The 15,930-nt window shown below is 38.6% G+C and overlaps 2 protein-coding genes across 3 annotated transcripts; one reads left to right on the plus strand and one right to left on the minus strand.

The window, feature by feature from the left end:
- Positions 1–4,453: 4,453 nt before the first annotated feature.
- Positions 4,454–9,007, plus strand: LOC127494641 (serine protease 23). 2 transcript variants are annotated; one of them, XM_051860671.1, is made up of 2 exons: positions 4,454–4,525; positions 6,926–9,007. In XM_051860671.1, exons 1-2 carry the CDS (start codon positions 4,469–4,471, stop codon positions 8,072–8,074), a joined length of 1,206 nt encoding a protein of 401 aa, XP_051716631.1. In that variant the 5' UTR covers positions 4,454–4,468; the 3' UTR covers positions 8,075–9,007. The 2 variants fall into 2 exon arrangements, with proteins under 2 accessions (XP_051716631.1, XP_051716632.1); XM_051860672.1 differs by lacking the exon at positions 4,454–4,525 and adding an exon at positions 4,569–4,707.
- Positions 9,008–10,553: 1,546 nt separating this feature from the next.
- Positions 10,554–15,492, minus strand: cfl1 (cofilin 1). The gene is made up of 4 exons (XM_051860678.1): positions 15,283–15,492; positions 12,092–12,390; positions 11,753–11,829; positions 10,554–11,521 (listed from the first exon to the last, which is right to left on the minus strand). Exons 1-4 carry the CDS (start codon positions 15,283–15,285, stop codon positions 11,406–11,408), a joined length of 495 nt encoding a protein of 164 aa, XP_051716638.1. The 5' UTR covers positions 15,286–15,492; the 3' UTR covers positions 10,554–11,405.
- Positions 15,493–15,930: the final 438 nt, after the last annotated feature.

The following is a 15,930-nucleotide window of genomic DNA, read 5'->3' on the forward strand; positions in this document are numbered from 1 at the left end:
TTAAAGAAGAAGGAAGAAGAAACTGTGTGGCACAGTAGTGGTCAGAGTTAAGGTGGACAGCTGTGTTGTGGGAGAGGAGACGTCAGACCCACTGAAGGGGAACAGCTGAAGACACAAAGGACAGTCAAGGTGCTCATCTGGTGTTTGACATATTGATGAGGTCCAATTAAAAAAAACTGGATTATTAAAAAAGCCATGTTGGCTCAAAAAAGCTACATTGTTTAGGTCTGGTCTCATTTATGGAGGCGGTGCATTTCTATAACCATGGCTGCTGACAGGCAATTCTTAGTTCTGCTTTTAGCATTTTTGCCATTTTATAATTATTATGCATGCAATTTCATGATTTTTTAGAGTTTAAAACAAACTCTAGTGTAATCTTACAGTTGTTTTTAAATGCTCCCATGGTCCAAAAATGGTGAAAACATTCACATACATTTGAAAAGATCTTGTTGATGAAATAGTCCATGCACACGTTACGTGTCATGACTCTGATTGGCAGTATGCTGTGGAAACGAGTCAAGCACAATGACTATTGTTATGAAAAGTTTTTTCCACTATTGTGAGTGCAAATCACTGAGTTGAACCAGAAGTCAATTAATGGATTAAAGAGTACAGAGGGAGTCTCTGATCTTGTTAACAATACTTATTTGCTTGGATGGCTACTGTACACTGAGCCTCAGTGTGATGCGAATTAAGGGCTGGGAAAGAATGGGGCTTCTGTACTGCACCCTAAAAGATTTGAATCTGTGCACTAACCACACCTGTGTATGTAAGACAGAGTTCATACATACATTCAAAGTGCAATTAACAGGAGTGGCACTGAATAAGCCTGGGTCTTTATTCCTGTATTCTAGAGAAGAAAGCATGGCCCCCTGAAAGGGATTGTTATTGAATACTCTTTAAGCTATTGTGGCTTCTCAGTTTACAATCCAAGACAAAAAGTCTGCTATCATCTGTCCCCCATACACATTACTTATAATCAGGGATGGGAAACATAAAAAATGGAATGATTCTCATTCTAATTCCTATTCATTAATGGTTCCATTAATGTTTCTTTTGAATTTGAGAAAGAAATACGATAGAAACTGAAATGCAATTCTGTTGCAAATGGCTGGAACCATTTCAGTGATCTATACTGTGATATAACAACAAATAACAATGTAAAATGCCACTGACAAAGTGTATCTTCAAAAACAACATGTCAGTAATTACATTACTTTTTCAATTTACAACAAAATATCTAAGTTACTTTTTCACATTTATTGACTGGCAGCTCTCCTGTCTCCATGTTGAGAGAAATAAAGTGCAGAGGTGTTGTGTGCGCTGTGTGAACATGATGATTATTGTAGTTACAGACTAAATGTGAACGCATTTATTCACATCACTTGCACAAAAACATTCAGTATTCCTCAAAATGAATAAAAACAGTGAAATGCAATCTCAGAATTGTATGCAAACCTGTAATAATTAAATATATTAAATTACACAAATATACTTTATGTATTTAATCTCTCTTTATTAACCAATGTCTCACATTCAATGATCTAATTCAACCATACTAATAAGCAAAAATTACTTTATATTGAATTTAGAAATAAGAGTGTTGAACTTCCATCTCCTGTGTTCTGTTCTTCTTTAATGCAGAATAGCAGCACAGCTGAAAGGTTTGTTTGAGCTGCGCCCTCTACTGTACAGGTGTAAATATTCATTTCCTTCAGCCTGAGGCTTATTCATTTCACTTTTTTTGCCATGAAAGGGCTGTAACATTTGCCTAAAATAGAACTTTTTTTGTTGTTATTAAAAAACAAACAAGCAAGTCCAGCTCAGGTGAGAAAAAGTAATGCAAAAGTAATGTAACACATTACTTTTCTTAAAAAGTAACTAACGCAATTAGTTACTTTTTTAGGGAGTAATGCAATATTGTAATGCATTACTTTTAAAAGTAACTTTTCCCAACACTGAGTACAACAATATCAGTTCTTCGTTCATGGAGTCATATATGACGATTCAGATTCTACTCCAACTGTTGTGATTCACTAAAAACAGTCTTTCCTTGGAAATCAAACTTCACTGGTCATACTGTGTTTTTCATTCACTAAAAAAGACCAACATATATGAGTTTATTGCTTGTGAATCTAAAGGTTTTGAATAAAAATAACCTGCTCATAAGCGTCAATAGCTCGAAAATCACCTTCAGTCGCTGTTAATTTTGGATTTACTCAAAAGGGTAAGAGTCATTAGCTTGAAAATCAGACTTCACTGATCGTGTTGTATGTATTGCGCTGAATAGTAATGAAAGGAACACTTTCAGACCATTTTAACGCAGTCTTCCATCCGCTGGAGCTGATGAGTCATGTGAATTATTGTTATGGTATCTTTTTTAATGTAACCTCTTCTTGGTTCCCAACCGAAGTTTATTTAGCTGGAAAAGTGTTCATTTTAAATTTTTGCTTAATGACTTTTGAGGTATGTCAGTCCACAGTTGTACCAATGCCACATATCCTGCTTCAAAATCTGTGCTTCAGTGGCTTTAAACTGAAAGTTGTTTATATGTCTGTGAAGGAAGCCCAGTGTCCTCTTCATTGACTTATTTTTGCTTCCTTTGGTGGAAGAATTCCTGCTTTTCCAAGGAGCTTCAAAGCCTCTGCAAATTATCCAGTGTTGCTGGAGAAAAGGCTTTTCAGTTTGTCTAAAAAACCTAAAGAAGAGAAGACAAGAATCAGTTGTTCTGAAAATAGACAGACTGGTGAATAGAGAAAAGGCCACAGAGACACAGGACTGAAGCTGGAGGTGATAAAAGATCAGCTTTGGAGGAATGGACACACTTTCAAAGGCCCCTCCTCACGGCATGAGGCCAGGACAGGTCAAGAACAAGAGTCCCACTGTAAAGAGATCTGGGGATTGTCCAAGGTAGCAGATTCCTGTTGAGTGAATGAGCTTTAGGCTGCATTTCCAATGTCCTAACCCCTTATCGCTTACTGTGAAAGAGCATAGCAAATATCAGTGGCTTGTCAGCTAGAATGATATCCACTTCAGTCTCTGGTGGCTTGTGATGTTAAATAAGATATATGTCTGGAAGTGTCTGAAAGAAAACCAGGAGAAAGGGGAGCAGGAAACGGACAATGAGAACAGCGTGTCAGTGCCAGCACACATCAACCAAATCTCGCTCACCCACCGTGACACTCAATGTAGTACATGATACCATCACTGAACAGTGTTTTGCTATGGTATTAGACATTTACAGACCTCCAGCACCCCTACAAGACTTCAAACATTCCTTATCCTGGTGCAAAACCGCAGCTTGAATGAACAGCCCTGGGGCGTTATGAAAAAAAAATCTATTGAATTGGAAATTAAGCAGCTGTAACATTAACTTTAGTATGGAAGCCTCAAAGTAAAAAGTAGATGAATAAAGAAGTGATTGCAACTTATATCTACAGCTGCGACTATATATCACAATGTGCCTTTATTTCTTGCAATGTGACTTTGAAGTTTACAATTGTAGCCGTATTTCACAATGCGACTTTATTTCGTGTTTTAAATTTTATCTCAATTATCCTGTTTTTTACTCTGAAGCTGCAGGCTTGCATACTTTGGCACATTGTGTGGCTTGTTTAGTTGAGCAAATATGATATGATTCGATACGCTTTTTGTTATGCACTTGAGCAACAAAAGCAATCAAAGCACTTTCCCCTGTTAGATTTAATCAACACACACACACACACACATACTGGAGACTGTTTGAAGCTGTGTATTTCAGCCATTAAAGCCCCTTGTTTTGTACAATGCATCTAAAAAATGGAACTCTTTTGACCACAGAAAGAACAAAAGAAAGTGTTTTGTGCAGGTTAGGGCAAGTGGTGTGAGTGCTTGAGGAAGATCAAGGTCAAAAGGTTAGATTCAAGCTTGCACTATGGCTCAAGACGCCATCACGACTGCAACACACCCAAGTATTTCTGGAATGTATCCTGCCGTAAGACCAACCCTGCAACAATCGGTCATTTTAACCCCTTTAAACCATAACAGGTAAGATTAGTTACACCTTGATTTAAGGAGTCGTAATAAACAATACATGCTAAAAGATTTACCTAAACACATGTACATGTGTTTGTACTTGCTTTGAGTGGCACAGTACATGCAGTGCAAATTAACTGAACTGAGAAGGAATGCATATCCTCAAGACATGCCTGCCTTGACTCTCACCTATGTTTGATAGACAGCTTAATAACACCTGTAGTAGGAATATTTTAATGTATGCCAAGACATGCCCAGAATAAATGCTCTGTTAGCAGAAAGGTTCGCCATTACATTTAAAGAATTACGATGGAAAGTAGAATGACGTACTGTACTGAACACGTATCAGACTGTTCACACATAGATGTTGCTTTTGGACGCACCATCTTTCCCTTTATCCCTGTGACGGTGGCACTAGGACCACGCAGGAAGGCGCAATATTGCGCCTCGGTTAATGGGTTTGGACGACCTCAGTTTTGCACTACAGCATTCACCATTCAACGGAGGGCAAGTATGCGGTTTGATATATTGAAATAAGGACTCTTAAAAAGAAGCAGTTTTTGAAGAAAAGCTGGCGGTTTAAAGGATTGTGTATGTTTTTGGCGGACCTGTCACGCACTCCAGTACTTCAGAGTGGAGATGGGAGTAAACCTGGAGAATGGGATACCCGGTGAACTTCCAGGAGACGAATATGTAATTTGGATTTAAACAAGCCTTGATTATTATTAACACAGCTTGAAGTTAAGTATCCTCCGCGAATTGGTTATATCTGAAACTGTTTTGTGTCATTTACCAGCTGTGGTGAACATTGCTGCTCTTGTTGGCTGCACGTATAATTAAATCCCCATTTTAATCGTGATGCCTCTAAACATTACAAGTTGTTTAAAAAAACTATTTTATTTAAGGTATTTTTCTATAATGAAATTATCATTTTGTGTAGTTTTTTAATACTATCTCCTGGCTGCCATTTGCGCAAGTGCATTGCAGTTGTTGGTTTGTACAGCGCGATGGGAAAGTGAGGGTAGGTAAACACAGTTTGTTTTCCTTGAGTTTAACAACAACGCAAGGCGTGGATAGGGTTGGTTGGACATTCATTCATGATGTGAAAGACAACAAAAAAGACGATATTGGGGGTTTTCGGGACAAAGGGATGTTGTAGGCTATAGGAAACAGGTTGTGTCCAGGGAATTCCTCAGGTGTCACACATGGGTGTCCATGATGAATGGAGCAGATGATAATGTCACTTTAAACTAGGACTTCTCAACTCATTTTTATTATGCCTATAGACTATCATGTGCGTTGCGCGTTGTTTTTGATTATCCAAAAAAATAAAACGGTTAAACTAAAATTATAATAAGTATCTCAGCCTTTTTTCCTAATTTTTTTTCAGTCAGAAAAAAGCTGATTTATTCTACATAAAGTGACCCCCTCACCCCATAGGTGCCACCATGTTGAAATCACATGACCAGCCATAAACAGCAATAGTTTATTTATATATAGATAATTTATATAATTATATTAAGCACTTTTAGCCAGCACTTTGGGCATATACAAGTACTAAACAAAACAATTATATACAATATAAAATGACAATACAAATTACAGAGCGTAACTTGAGACATAATGAAGCATTATGAAAAAGATAAACAAACAGCTTTAGTAAACAAACTTTTTTATCCAGGCCGATGGATATCAGTATGATAAGTCCAAAACCACTGGTACTATTAGAACGAATAAGAGCCAGCTAAAAGCATCAATGTTCTTAAAAATAATTGTTCCAAAAGGGTTTTTTTTTCCGCAGCGATGCTATTTTGGTTCCCTCAAAAAAACTTTTTTAAGTGAAGTTATTAATTGAAAAGTTTTTTTCCTGTGAAAATGTTTTCCTTCTTCATGCCTTAAAATAGCTTGAATGTAAATCTAAATCTACACCCTTGCCTCATTTAGTATTAGTGGATCAATGAATATGCAAATTAGACCCGCCTCCACTCGCTCAAGCCAGCTCAGAGATCCACTTGGTCAACTTACTGAGGTAAATGCTGCGCAATGATATCGCTCTTTACAACATCGGACACATAACGGTAACTAATATGATTAGCCTTTTGCTTGACTATATTATCAAACAGCTAATAACGTGTTGCTAATGTTACACAAACCATGTTCCGTTCGCCATCTTAGTCAGACAGCTGCTTTCTAACAATCAGTATCCTTACAAATGCTTTGAACAACTCAGAACGTTGGTGGAGAAAGGCATATAGTTCATCATAACATCATAATATACATCATATACACCCGCCTAAATCTACCCGATTTTTCATATCAACAGAAAAATATACTGGGATATCTTCTCTCAAGACTAGTTCGCTGTTAATGATATGCTAAAGCCCACCGGCGCGTTGACGTGATTGGTTACAAGGTTGTGATGTCAGAGACACCAGCAATTTCAAACCACAGGTTTGAGACTGTCTTTTTTTCAATGCAGTTTTAAGGAGATAATACTCAGCAATGGTGTTGACATGAATTTGCACATGGTTTGTCTTAAAGCATATTAAAAACACCACATAGACATATGAACAACATTGAAAACTTGATTTTCACCACAGGGGGTCTTCAAAAGAATAATTTTTTTCTTAAGGCTGAAATACACTACACAATTTTGCGCCAACATTTTTGCCCCAATTTACAGTCAACGAGTTGACATTCCAAACTTTAGTGTGAAGAACATTTTAATAATCTGAAGAACCTTTTTTCCTTGTTTCCATGGATGTTAAAGGTTCTTCATAGCACCATAGATGCCAAAAAAGAACCTTTTTTTTAAGAGAGAAGACATTACATTTCTGACTATGTATCTGCAAAATGCAGAACATCTTGAGTTTTATTTAATGCTTGCATATATGTTTGTGTTTCCTTTTAGGTTGCATACATCTTAGCCATGGTGCCTAACCGCGCACTGGGTCTAGCCCATCCTTGCTGTATTGGCCTGCTGTTCTTACTCCTCCTGCCCAGCTCAGTTTCAGTAAGAGAACCTCGCCATCAGTCTCACGCCCACCTCCCCTCGCTGATACCTCATGCCACCCTACCGCTGTCCCGTTCCCGCTTCAGCGCCAAAGCTCAGCTGGACTTCACTACTCACTGCAACGAGAGCTGCTACCACAAAGGAGAAGACATGGATAAAGAGAACCTAGCTTTTGAAACACTTTATGCAGATGGCTCCCGAACATTAACCACTGTTGACCTGGATGAAAATGACACTGAACTTCCTTTCAGGCAGCCCAAAGTAACCACCCCCAGACATAAGCGACTAAAACGGCAGATTTACGGTTCAGACGGGCGCTTTAACATCCGCGGTGACCACTTCCTTCTGGACTACCCGTTTTCCACCGCCGTCCGTATCTCTACGGGCTGCACTGGAGTTCTGGTGTCCCAGCAGCACGTCCTGACCGCAGCCCACTGCGTGCATGATGGGAAGGATTACGTCAAAGGAGCGAGGAAACTCAGGGTGGGTTTTCTAATCCCCCCGTCTGTTAACGGTACAAGGCCGGGTCAGACTCCTGTGAAGAAACCCTTGGTGCGCTGGGTGAGAGTTAAACGGACCCGAGTTCCCAAAGGTTGGATTCAAGGTCCTCAAGAGGTCAGCATGGATTTTGACTACGCACTTCTAGAGTTGCGTTGGCCTCACCGGCGTCCCTTTATGCGGCTGGCCGTGGCACCCACCTCAGACAATTTGGCTGGTAAACGCATCCACTTCTCTGGATTTGACAGTGACCGGCCCGGGGAACTGGTGTACCGCTTCTGTCCGGTGGAGGATGAGTCCAATGATTTGATCTACCAGCACTGTGATGCCCGCCCAGGTGCGAGTGGCTCTGGTGTTTACGGACGTGTGTGGGACGATACTTTAGAGCGCTGGGAGCGCAAGGTCATCGGGATCTTCTCGGGCCACCAGTGGCTGGAAATCAATGGAGAGAATCGTGACTACAACGTGGCTGTTCGCTTCACTCCTCTGAAGTTTGCTCAGATCTGTTACTGGGTTCATGGAAATAAGGTGGACTGCAATCAGGACTGAAGGCATGACACAAGAATGGGACAATATAAAATCATGGGCAAAATATGGCGTGCCTGATTTTGGCACCAGCACTTTACAGTCATTTACGGGTGTGGCTACTGAATCTAAGACGAAAGAAGGTCCATGGCTGGTAGATCGCAACCCACAGGCTTTGATCACTCACGTGGGTTGAGCTGGAACTTTATTTAACCACTACCTTTAGTTTTTGCTTGCTATACTGCCAACGTTACACATAGCTTTAGACTCTGAGGTCGACAACACCAGTATATTTATCGTCAAGTGGTTGATTTCACTTATGTGACTCTCTCCACAGCCTTGCTTTGTTCAGATTACACATTACAGAAGCTTTAAACTTGTTTGCACTTTTAGAAACTAGAATTGGGATGGGGGTTTTATCCTCATCTCATCCCTTGGGTTTTGTGTAACATTAGATTAACATACACAGTTTATTTGTTGACTAAAAGTAGAGGCAAATGGGCTATGCTTTCTTCATTTCCATCCCTGAACATCTGTTTGGTCTGTTGAACATACTACTTTTATTTTTTTCTGAACTATGATTAGCGTAATAAGATAAAATCGATGACTTGAGATGTAGTATGTGTTGTTAAATTGAGAGAGTTAATAGAACAGAATATTAAGGTATAAATATTTAAAGCATAGATTAAAAATCCTTAGTTTATGTTACTGCATACATCTGGATCTGTTACCCATGAATACATTTCACTTTTACAGTTACATATTCTTTTCCTTGATAGATGAAGACCTCAAATTGGTAACATTACAGTACCTGTTTGTAAATAATTTTACTTATTCTTTTATGTTGGATTAATATAAAGACTGAACATGAACTAAGAGAAAGGTTGTGGGGTAAATGTTGATTATAATTCTATTTTTAAAAAGCTTTTATTTTAATAAACTAAAATATCTCTTGTTTTTGCTGTCTTTTCATTGCAGATTTACCGAGGAAGTGGTAATATTAGCATATATGATTCTGTGTGCTATATTTCAAGTAGGATAGAAAAGAACGAAAAATAAAAATCTGATAATTATTACAATTTTGGGGGCTGTATGTAAAATGTGACACTGGTACCCTCTGCTGGTAAAAAGAGGAAAATGTAAAAAAAAAAAAAAAAAAAAAAAGTGCCAGAAACCACTGGCAAACCATTGCAGTTCCAGTAACACTTTTTGTTTCATTATTTTTAGTTTATATTTCATAGAGAATATGCGAGTTCAGTGTTAGTAGTAGGTACTAATAGCTTGTTGATTAATTAATAATTGCAAAAATACTGGAATACGCTAGGAAAAGTGTTGTAGTTCAGCACAGGAAGTTGGAAGGTACATTTTTTCATTAGGGTTTTGAAATGAATCTCTACTGCCCTCCACTGGTTGACGTGTACATCTTCCATTCATTGAGTCTTTCACAACATGGCTGAACAGTAAGTCCTCACGGTCGGGTCAGTCAGTCAGGAACGATTATACTGACGTGAATGTATTATTCAACAGTATTGCAGTAACTCAGCCATTTAATATAGCACAAATCTCCAGTAAGTTATAGTTTAAAGAACAGACGGTAATGTAGCACACTACACACAAACATCATTAAGTGAAGTCACTTAAAATTGTTCACAGAAATCCCTGTGGTATTTGTAGTGAAATAAATGTTGTAATACGTTTATTAGCATGTTGTCAATTACTGATACCCATCCTCAGGCTGTTTCTTATTAGCAATAGCTTCATCCTCAGGTTGAATACTACATTTACCCTCTACATACAAGATATGTAGTATGTACATATGAATGCAGTATATATTTTGTCAGTGTATTGACCCTACATGGATCTGAACATTTTACGCTCTTTTACATGGTATCTATTCTTTTAAGTGCCAAAAACAGTAAGATTGTGGTATAAGGATTTTTTTCCTAATGTCCACTAATATCAGTTTGTCTGTGAAATAATACTGCTGCCATTTCTCAAAAAGAGAGCTTTAACACATTAGCCTAAGGAATGGATTTGATTGCTTTAATGGAATTGCATTTTTATTGATTGTATCTAATGTAGTTGACATGCCATCATCTTCAAATACTGATTGTTTGTACAAGATGGATTTGGTATTATAGTTTACAAGATAATTAAAATGGCTGTTTATATTGAGTCTACATTATTAAAGGCCACCCATCAAATCCATAGGGAGGATAAAGCAATCAGAGTCTTTGTTTGGATCCATTTGAAACTTTATGAATTTTGCAACCATCACATATATCAGTGCATAAACCATGCTGAACACTGATAAAACAGCAACAAATGCAGAATATCAACACACAAATGTAAGCAAACATCTATGAACCCATATAAGAAATCAGCTCAAGAGGATTAAGAGAAAAATTAGATTCACCTTGGGGCGCAAAAACAAGAAAACAAAGCCGGTCTTCACACAGGTGATTTTCAAAACATGAAGAAACAAACCAGTTATAACAGCGGAGTTGTTTAGTGCTTTTTTATTAGAGATAAGGAGACGATACAAAACATCCACTGACCATTATCAATCAAAGCTCTGTACACAGGCTGCCCAAATATAATCGCTCCCCATCTAAACCTCATACGTGTCCGTCAATCCACTCAATCCAATTCATAAACAGACCGCTCATCCACTAGGTCCCAGATTTTACAGGTAGAAGGAATGTGTACAATTTTGACACCAGTGCCATGGTTTTGAATTACATTTGGAAATATTCAAATCAGATGGAATAATTAAATTATTAAAACAATGTGTGAGCTCAAAATAAAACAAAAAGGGGGGGGCAGAGTAAACTGTTCCCAGAATGGTCCAATAACAGTGTGTGATTTTGGAATAAATTTTGTACTATACCTAGTCTCAACACACATACTTAGAAAAACTTAACTAGACGTTTGGCAAAACAAACAAATCCTAAATCTTAAGAAAAAAAAAAAAAAAAAAAACAGTATGTTGTATAGCTGAATTGCAACGGCTGCTGTCTCACTCTTTCCTTTCAACAATCCAATGGAACCCAGAAAGAACGAAAACCTGCCAGTACACATTTACAGTTATATTACTTTGTTTTATAATCATCATCCTTCATTTTTGTTTTTTAAGATCTTTTTTTTTTTCTCTTTTATGTTTTTGTTCTTGTTCATTGTATGTGTGAACTGGAATGACAGCCTACATCTTTCATGTGTGGAATTTTGAAACTGTCACTTTTGCCCAACCCTCCCCACCCACATTAACCCACCCCATGGCCCCGCAAACAGTTGTGCTGGCCCACCTGCCCCACCCAGGTTGGAATGAACGGCTAACCCCTGAAATGTGTCAGCCTCAATCGAGAGGTTGCCCCTCAAGAGTTATCACTGATGAACCCCCAAGTTTCTCAGCAAGGGTCTTTCGGTCCTTGATATCTTCCAGACCGTTCACTTGCCACTCGTGCTTGATACCTGTGAAACAAGACAGAACAAAAATGCTACAGATCTCACATTTACATTTTTTATTTTTAAAACAACAATACAAATCATATAGTTAAATTATAGCAAATTAGCAAATTATTTTTTTTGAAATAGTTTATATTATACATCATTTAAATGAATTAAATTATAAATGAAATGCATTTTATTTATTTGATAAATGTACATCTCTATTTTGTTTTCTTTTTTGATAGACAATATTACCTGTGAACTTCTTCTTGATGGCATCCTTAGAACTGGCGTAGATCATCTTGCTTTTAAGAGGGGCGCTCTCTGGGGCCCTGGACAACACAACAAGAGATCAGATCATCTGTTTCACACAAGTCTATATCAGTGGCGTCCAATCCTGTTACTGGAGATCTATCTTCTGGCAAAGTTCAGCTTCAACCTGAATCAAACACACCCGAACCAGCTAATGAAGATCTTCAGGAGCACTTGATAGTTACAAACAGGCCTGGAACTGAACTCTGCAGGAAGGCAGATCTCCAGGACCAGGAACCCCTGGTTTAAATGAAGTACACTCACAGACTCTCAAAGACTCACCAGAAAATGAAAACCAAGTCCTCTTTCTTGGTTTCTTTAGTCTCATATGTGGCATCATAGAGAGCGTAGCGACAGTCATTGGGAGGAAGCATCTTGACAAACTTAGTGAAGGGATCTCCTTCGTCTCCCTGCAGGATCTCGTTGCCCTCCTCCATTATGATATGCTTCTTATCCTCACTCAGGCAGAAAAGAACAGCCTTCTTCCTCCTCTTCCTCTCCTCCTCATTGGGTTGAGCCTTGCGGACCTTCATGTCGTTGAAGATGGTCAACACAGTCTCGTCCACTGTAACTCCGGAGGCCTGCGAGCACACAAACACACACAGGATAAGGTCACATGGAGCGTCCCTTTGAATAGAGGGAAGTGAGAGAGATGATGTGCAAGGATGCATGAATCTGTGGGTGCAAAGTTAGAATAAGTGAATGAATGAGATTTTGCAACAAACAGTCTTGTCTAATCTAGTTAGACAGGCTGTCCTTTTAACAGAACTGGATACTTGGACCTCATTTGGCTGAATCCAAACTACTGGGACGGCAGGTTTTGCAGTGACTAAACAAAAAAAACCTGACATGGAAGAAATGGGACCGCACACTTCAAGGGCAGTGGAATGAGAGTCATAGCAAAAGAACTTGAACAACATTCTGGGTGAAAATTAAACATTGCAGGGATTTGGTTTCTGCTCCCAGAAAAAAAATAAAAACTATATAGGAAGTCTAAGAAAATAGGAAAAAAAAAAAAAAAGAAAGAAAAAAAAAAAAAAAGGGGGCTGGTTTGAACAAGGCACCATTCTTTCCTGGTCACACAACTTCTCAGATATTATCCAACACATTTGAACAGAAAGAAGGTTGGGCACTTCCTCATAAGAGCTGAAGAAATTTATACTAAGGGTCTGATTTAAAGCAAAACCATTGAATGTGCATAAAATCGGCAGTATATATTATAAGAGAGAGATCCATGTCATACAAATCTGGTGTACAGCTTTAAATCACAAAACAATGATTCTTCTGTGAGAAATCAAAATGGCCTCAGTCACACCAGTCTCATGAACCTACTCAAGTCCTCTGATTTCCATTAGTGACTAACACTGCATTGCCATAACCGAACATTCAACATTTCAGTTCATAAACTCAAAGATGAGGAAAACCTTAAAAATAAAAAAAAAAAGCAGGTAACCTGAACCTTTAGCTTCTGAATAGCATATTAGGACATGTGAAAAGGTGGACAAACGGAGCCTTGCGGGGTAGAAGTTTGAATGGCCTACTTACAGGAAACATACCTCTAAAGGGTGGAACTGGGTTTGCTTAAGGTGTGAGTGACAGGAAGGCATTAAGATGCCTCATTACATATCATGATCACAAATGGAAAAAAAAAAAAAAAAAAAATAGAAAAAAAAAATGGGGCATTAAAGGCGCAAAGGAGAATCAGGATTCCCACACCTTTTGACCAATGAATCACCATGACTTTTTCAGTCTTTTGTGATTACCGTACAAGGATTTTCCATGATTGTGGGATCCTTTTTTGGGTGAAGAGACCTTTCAGATAATACATAGACTACAAATGTTCAAGACAAAAGCTTTCTTTAAAAGCTCATTCATTTTCCGATATTCCGCAAGCATAATATATTCGCGACCTCATCTGTCATCTAGTGTCATAAAATAAAGAGCAAAAGTCCAAAGTTTAAGTGCAAGGGCAATAACGCTGCTGGTAAATCATCGACGTTCACTGAAGAAGTGAAACTCACAGTTAAAAATGAGTAAGCACTGTGATACAGGAAATGTGACGTCGAATGAAATGAAGAGAGCCTATACGTTAAAAAAAAATAAAAAAACAAGATGTATAACGCGTCGTCACATGCCTCTCACATAAAGAGGTTTTGATGTCGTTTGTGGCCTATGATGACGTTGTATATAGTCCTGGCGACGAGAATACCGAAACTGCTCGCACCGGAACCGGCATTTCCTTCAGCCTACACGCGGCGCGAGCGCAATTTCACAAGTATTTTTGTGTCTACAGAAAGAGGTCGACGAATGCAGCAGCAGCGGCGGATTAAATAATAAAAAAAGCAGCAAAAGCATCTATCAAATATCCACGTCATAGACAAGAAACATCATGTGCTTAAAGGCAAAAATGCCGATAAAACGACGAACAGGAATTATGAGAAATAAACGCGTCGAGCAAAGATCAAACGCCAAACACGTTATGATAAACTAGTTGCGTCCAACCAGGAAGAGTAGTCGTGCACACGTTGTCTGACGATACGCAAACGCACAAGTAACGGTTTTAAAACTTGGCTGGCTTCCTTCCTTCCAGCGCATACATTTTTATAATAATATTTCACATGAAACCGAGCTACAATCGACCTAAAACACGTTCCTAGTCGAGGTATCTTTTTTTGGTCAAAAAAAATAACCCACACCATCTGTGCATCAAGAATTAGGGTGGGGCCACGAATGCAGTGTTCGTGCAAGTGTTCCAAATATCCGCAAAATTAAAGCGTTCTAAAGACGAAAAGCGTAGTATAAACACGCGAGGATTCGACCTTAAAAGGGAGTAATCTGCGTTTTTACACACGCCCGCAGCCTCTCTGGTGCGGCAAATATGAGTTTTCTGGCCGTGTTCAGACAAAGGACAGACTCAAGAAAGCGCGTCACCTGACAAGCGAAAAACGCAGTTAAACACACACGATGCCAGCAAACATTGGTTTATTCATATTCTCTCCAATTTCGCCGTGCGATGTAATAGTGTGTGCAGCGATGGGGCCTGTAGGTAGTGTGTGATGAAAAGCAGTTAGGCCTTTCCTGGGCCTCGACTCACGGAAATAAAGGAAGCTGAGCGGGGAAATGGCGCCAGTAGTTTTTGGATCTCATTTTTGCCAATCTCATCGCATCCGAGTAGTTGAAGGCCACGCACAATCAAACCATCGAGAGCCGCGAGATTAACTGTGTATATAAATAAGTGCTCTAAGAACGCTGTAACAAGAACCAACGAAATCCAGTTTGTGTTTTTCTAACAATTTACGGCAAACATAGCCTGCAGCTGTAGTCGGCGGAGGCGTTAATTGACAGATTTGATTCACACTATATTTATATTAAAAAAAAAAAAAAAAAAAAAAAACACAGCCTAGTCATTAAACTATCCAAACATACTGCGAATAGCTGTACATTTTATAATTATTATTTAAATGTAGACATACCATGGTTGCGTATCTGTGCTAGTCGGCGTCTGGATAGGAATTGAATGAGCTGTGATGCAGTCCTTCGGTCTCGCACACTTGATACAACACTCGGGCGCGCCCTTTTGCGCGTAGCCGTACAGCAGATGGGAGCGAGCTTCAATGTCACGCGCTTATTGAGGTGTTGTGGGAGCTGTAGTTTTTGGACTCTACACAAACGGTCGTGGGCATATTAAAATACATTCACTGTTGTCAGTAGCACATTAGCACATACATATTGTCGTTCAAAAGCGTTAAAGTTGTACTTTTTACTAAGCAGTTGTTTTTTTTTAAAAAAAAATGCCATATATATATATATATATATAAACTTATATATGTATTTTAATTATTTAATTCAAATAATATAATAATAATATGAAATTAATATTAACACGACTTTTTAATTACTATATGTAAATGCAAAATCAACATATTTAGCATTTAAATAGGTTTGGGAAATGCTTGTGATGGGCTTTCTACCCCATGGTAACGTGACGTCGAAAGCGCTGTTATACTACTAATACTACACCGATTGCAATATTCGTTAGTGGCTCGTAGGGCACGCTGATGTCTGAGCCTAACCCTTTGTGTTTGTCTCTGCCCCTTTTTAAGGTTCGCTTAACTCGCTTC

The sequence above is a fragment of the Ctenopharyngodon idella genome, chromosome 14 (assembly GCF_019924925.1).
Source record: "Ctenopharyngodon idella isolate HZGC_01 chromosome 14, HZGC01, whole genome shotgun sequence".
Classification (NCBI taxonomy): domain Eukaryota; kingdom Metazoa; phylum Chordata; class Actinopteri; order Cypriniformes; family Xenocyprididae; genus Ctenopharyngodon; species Ctenopharyngodon idella.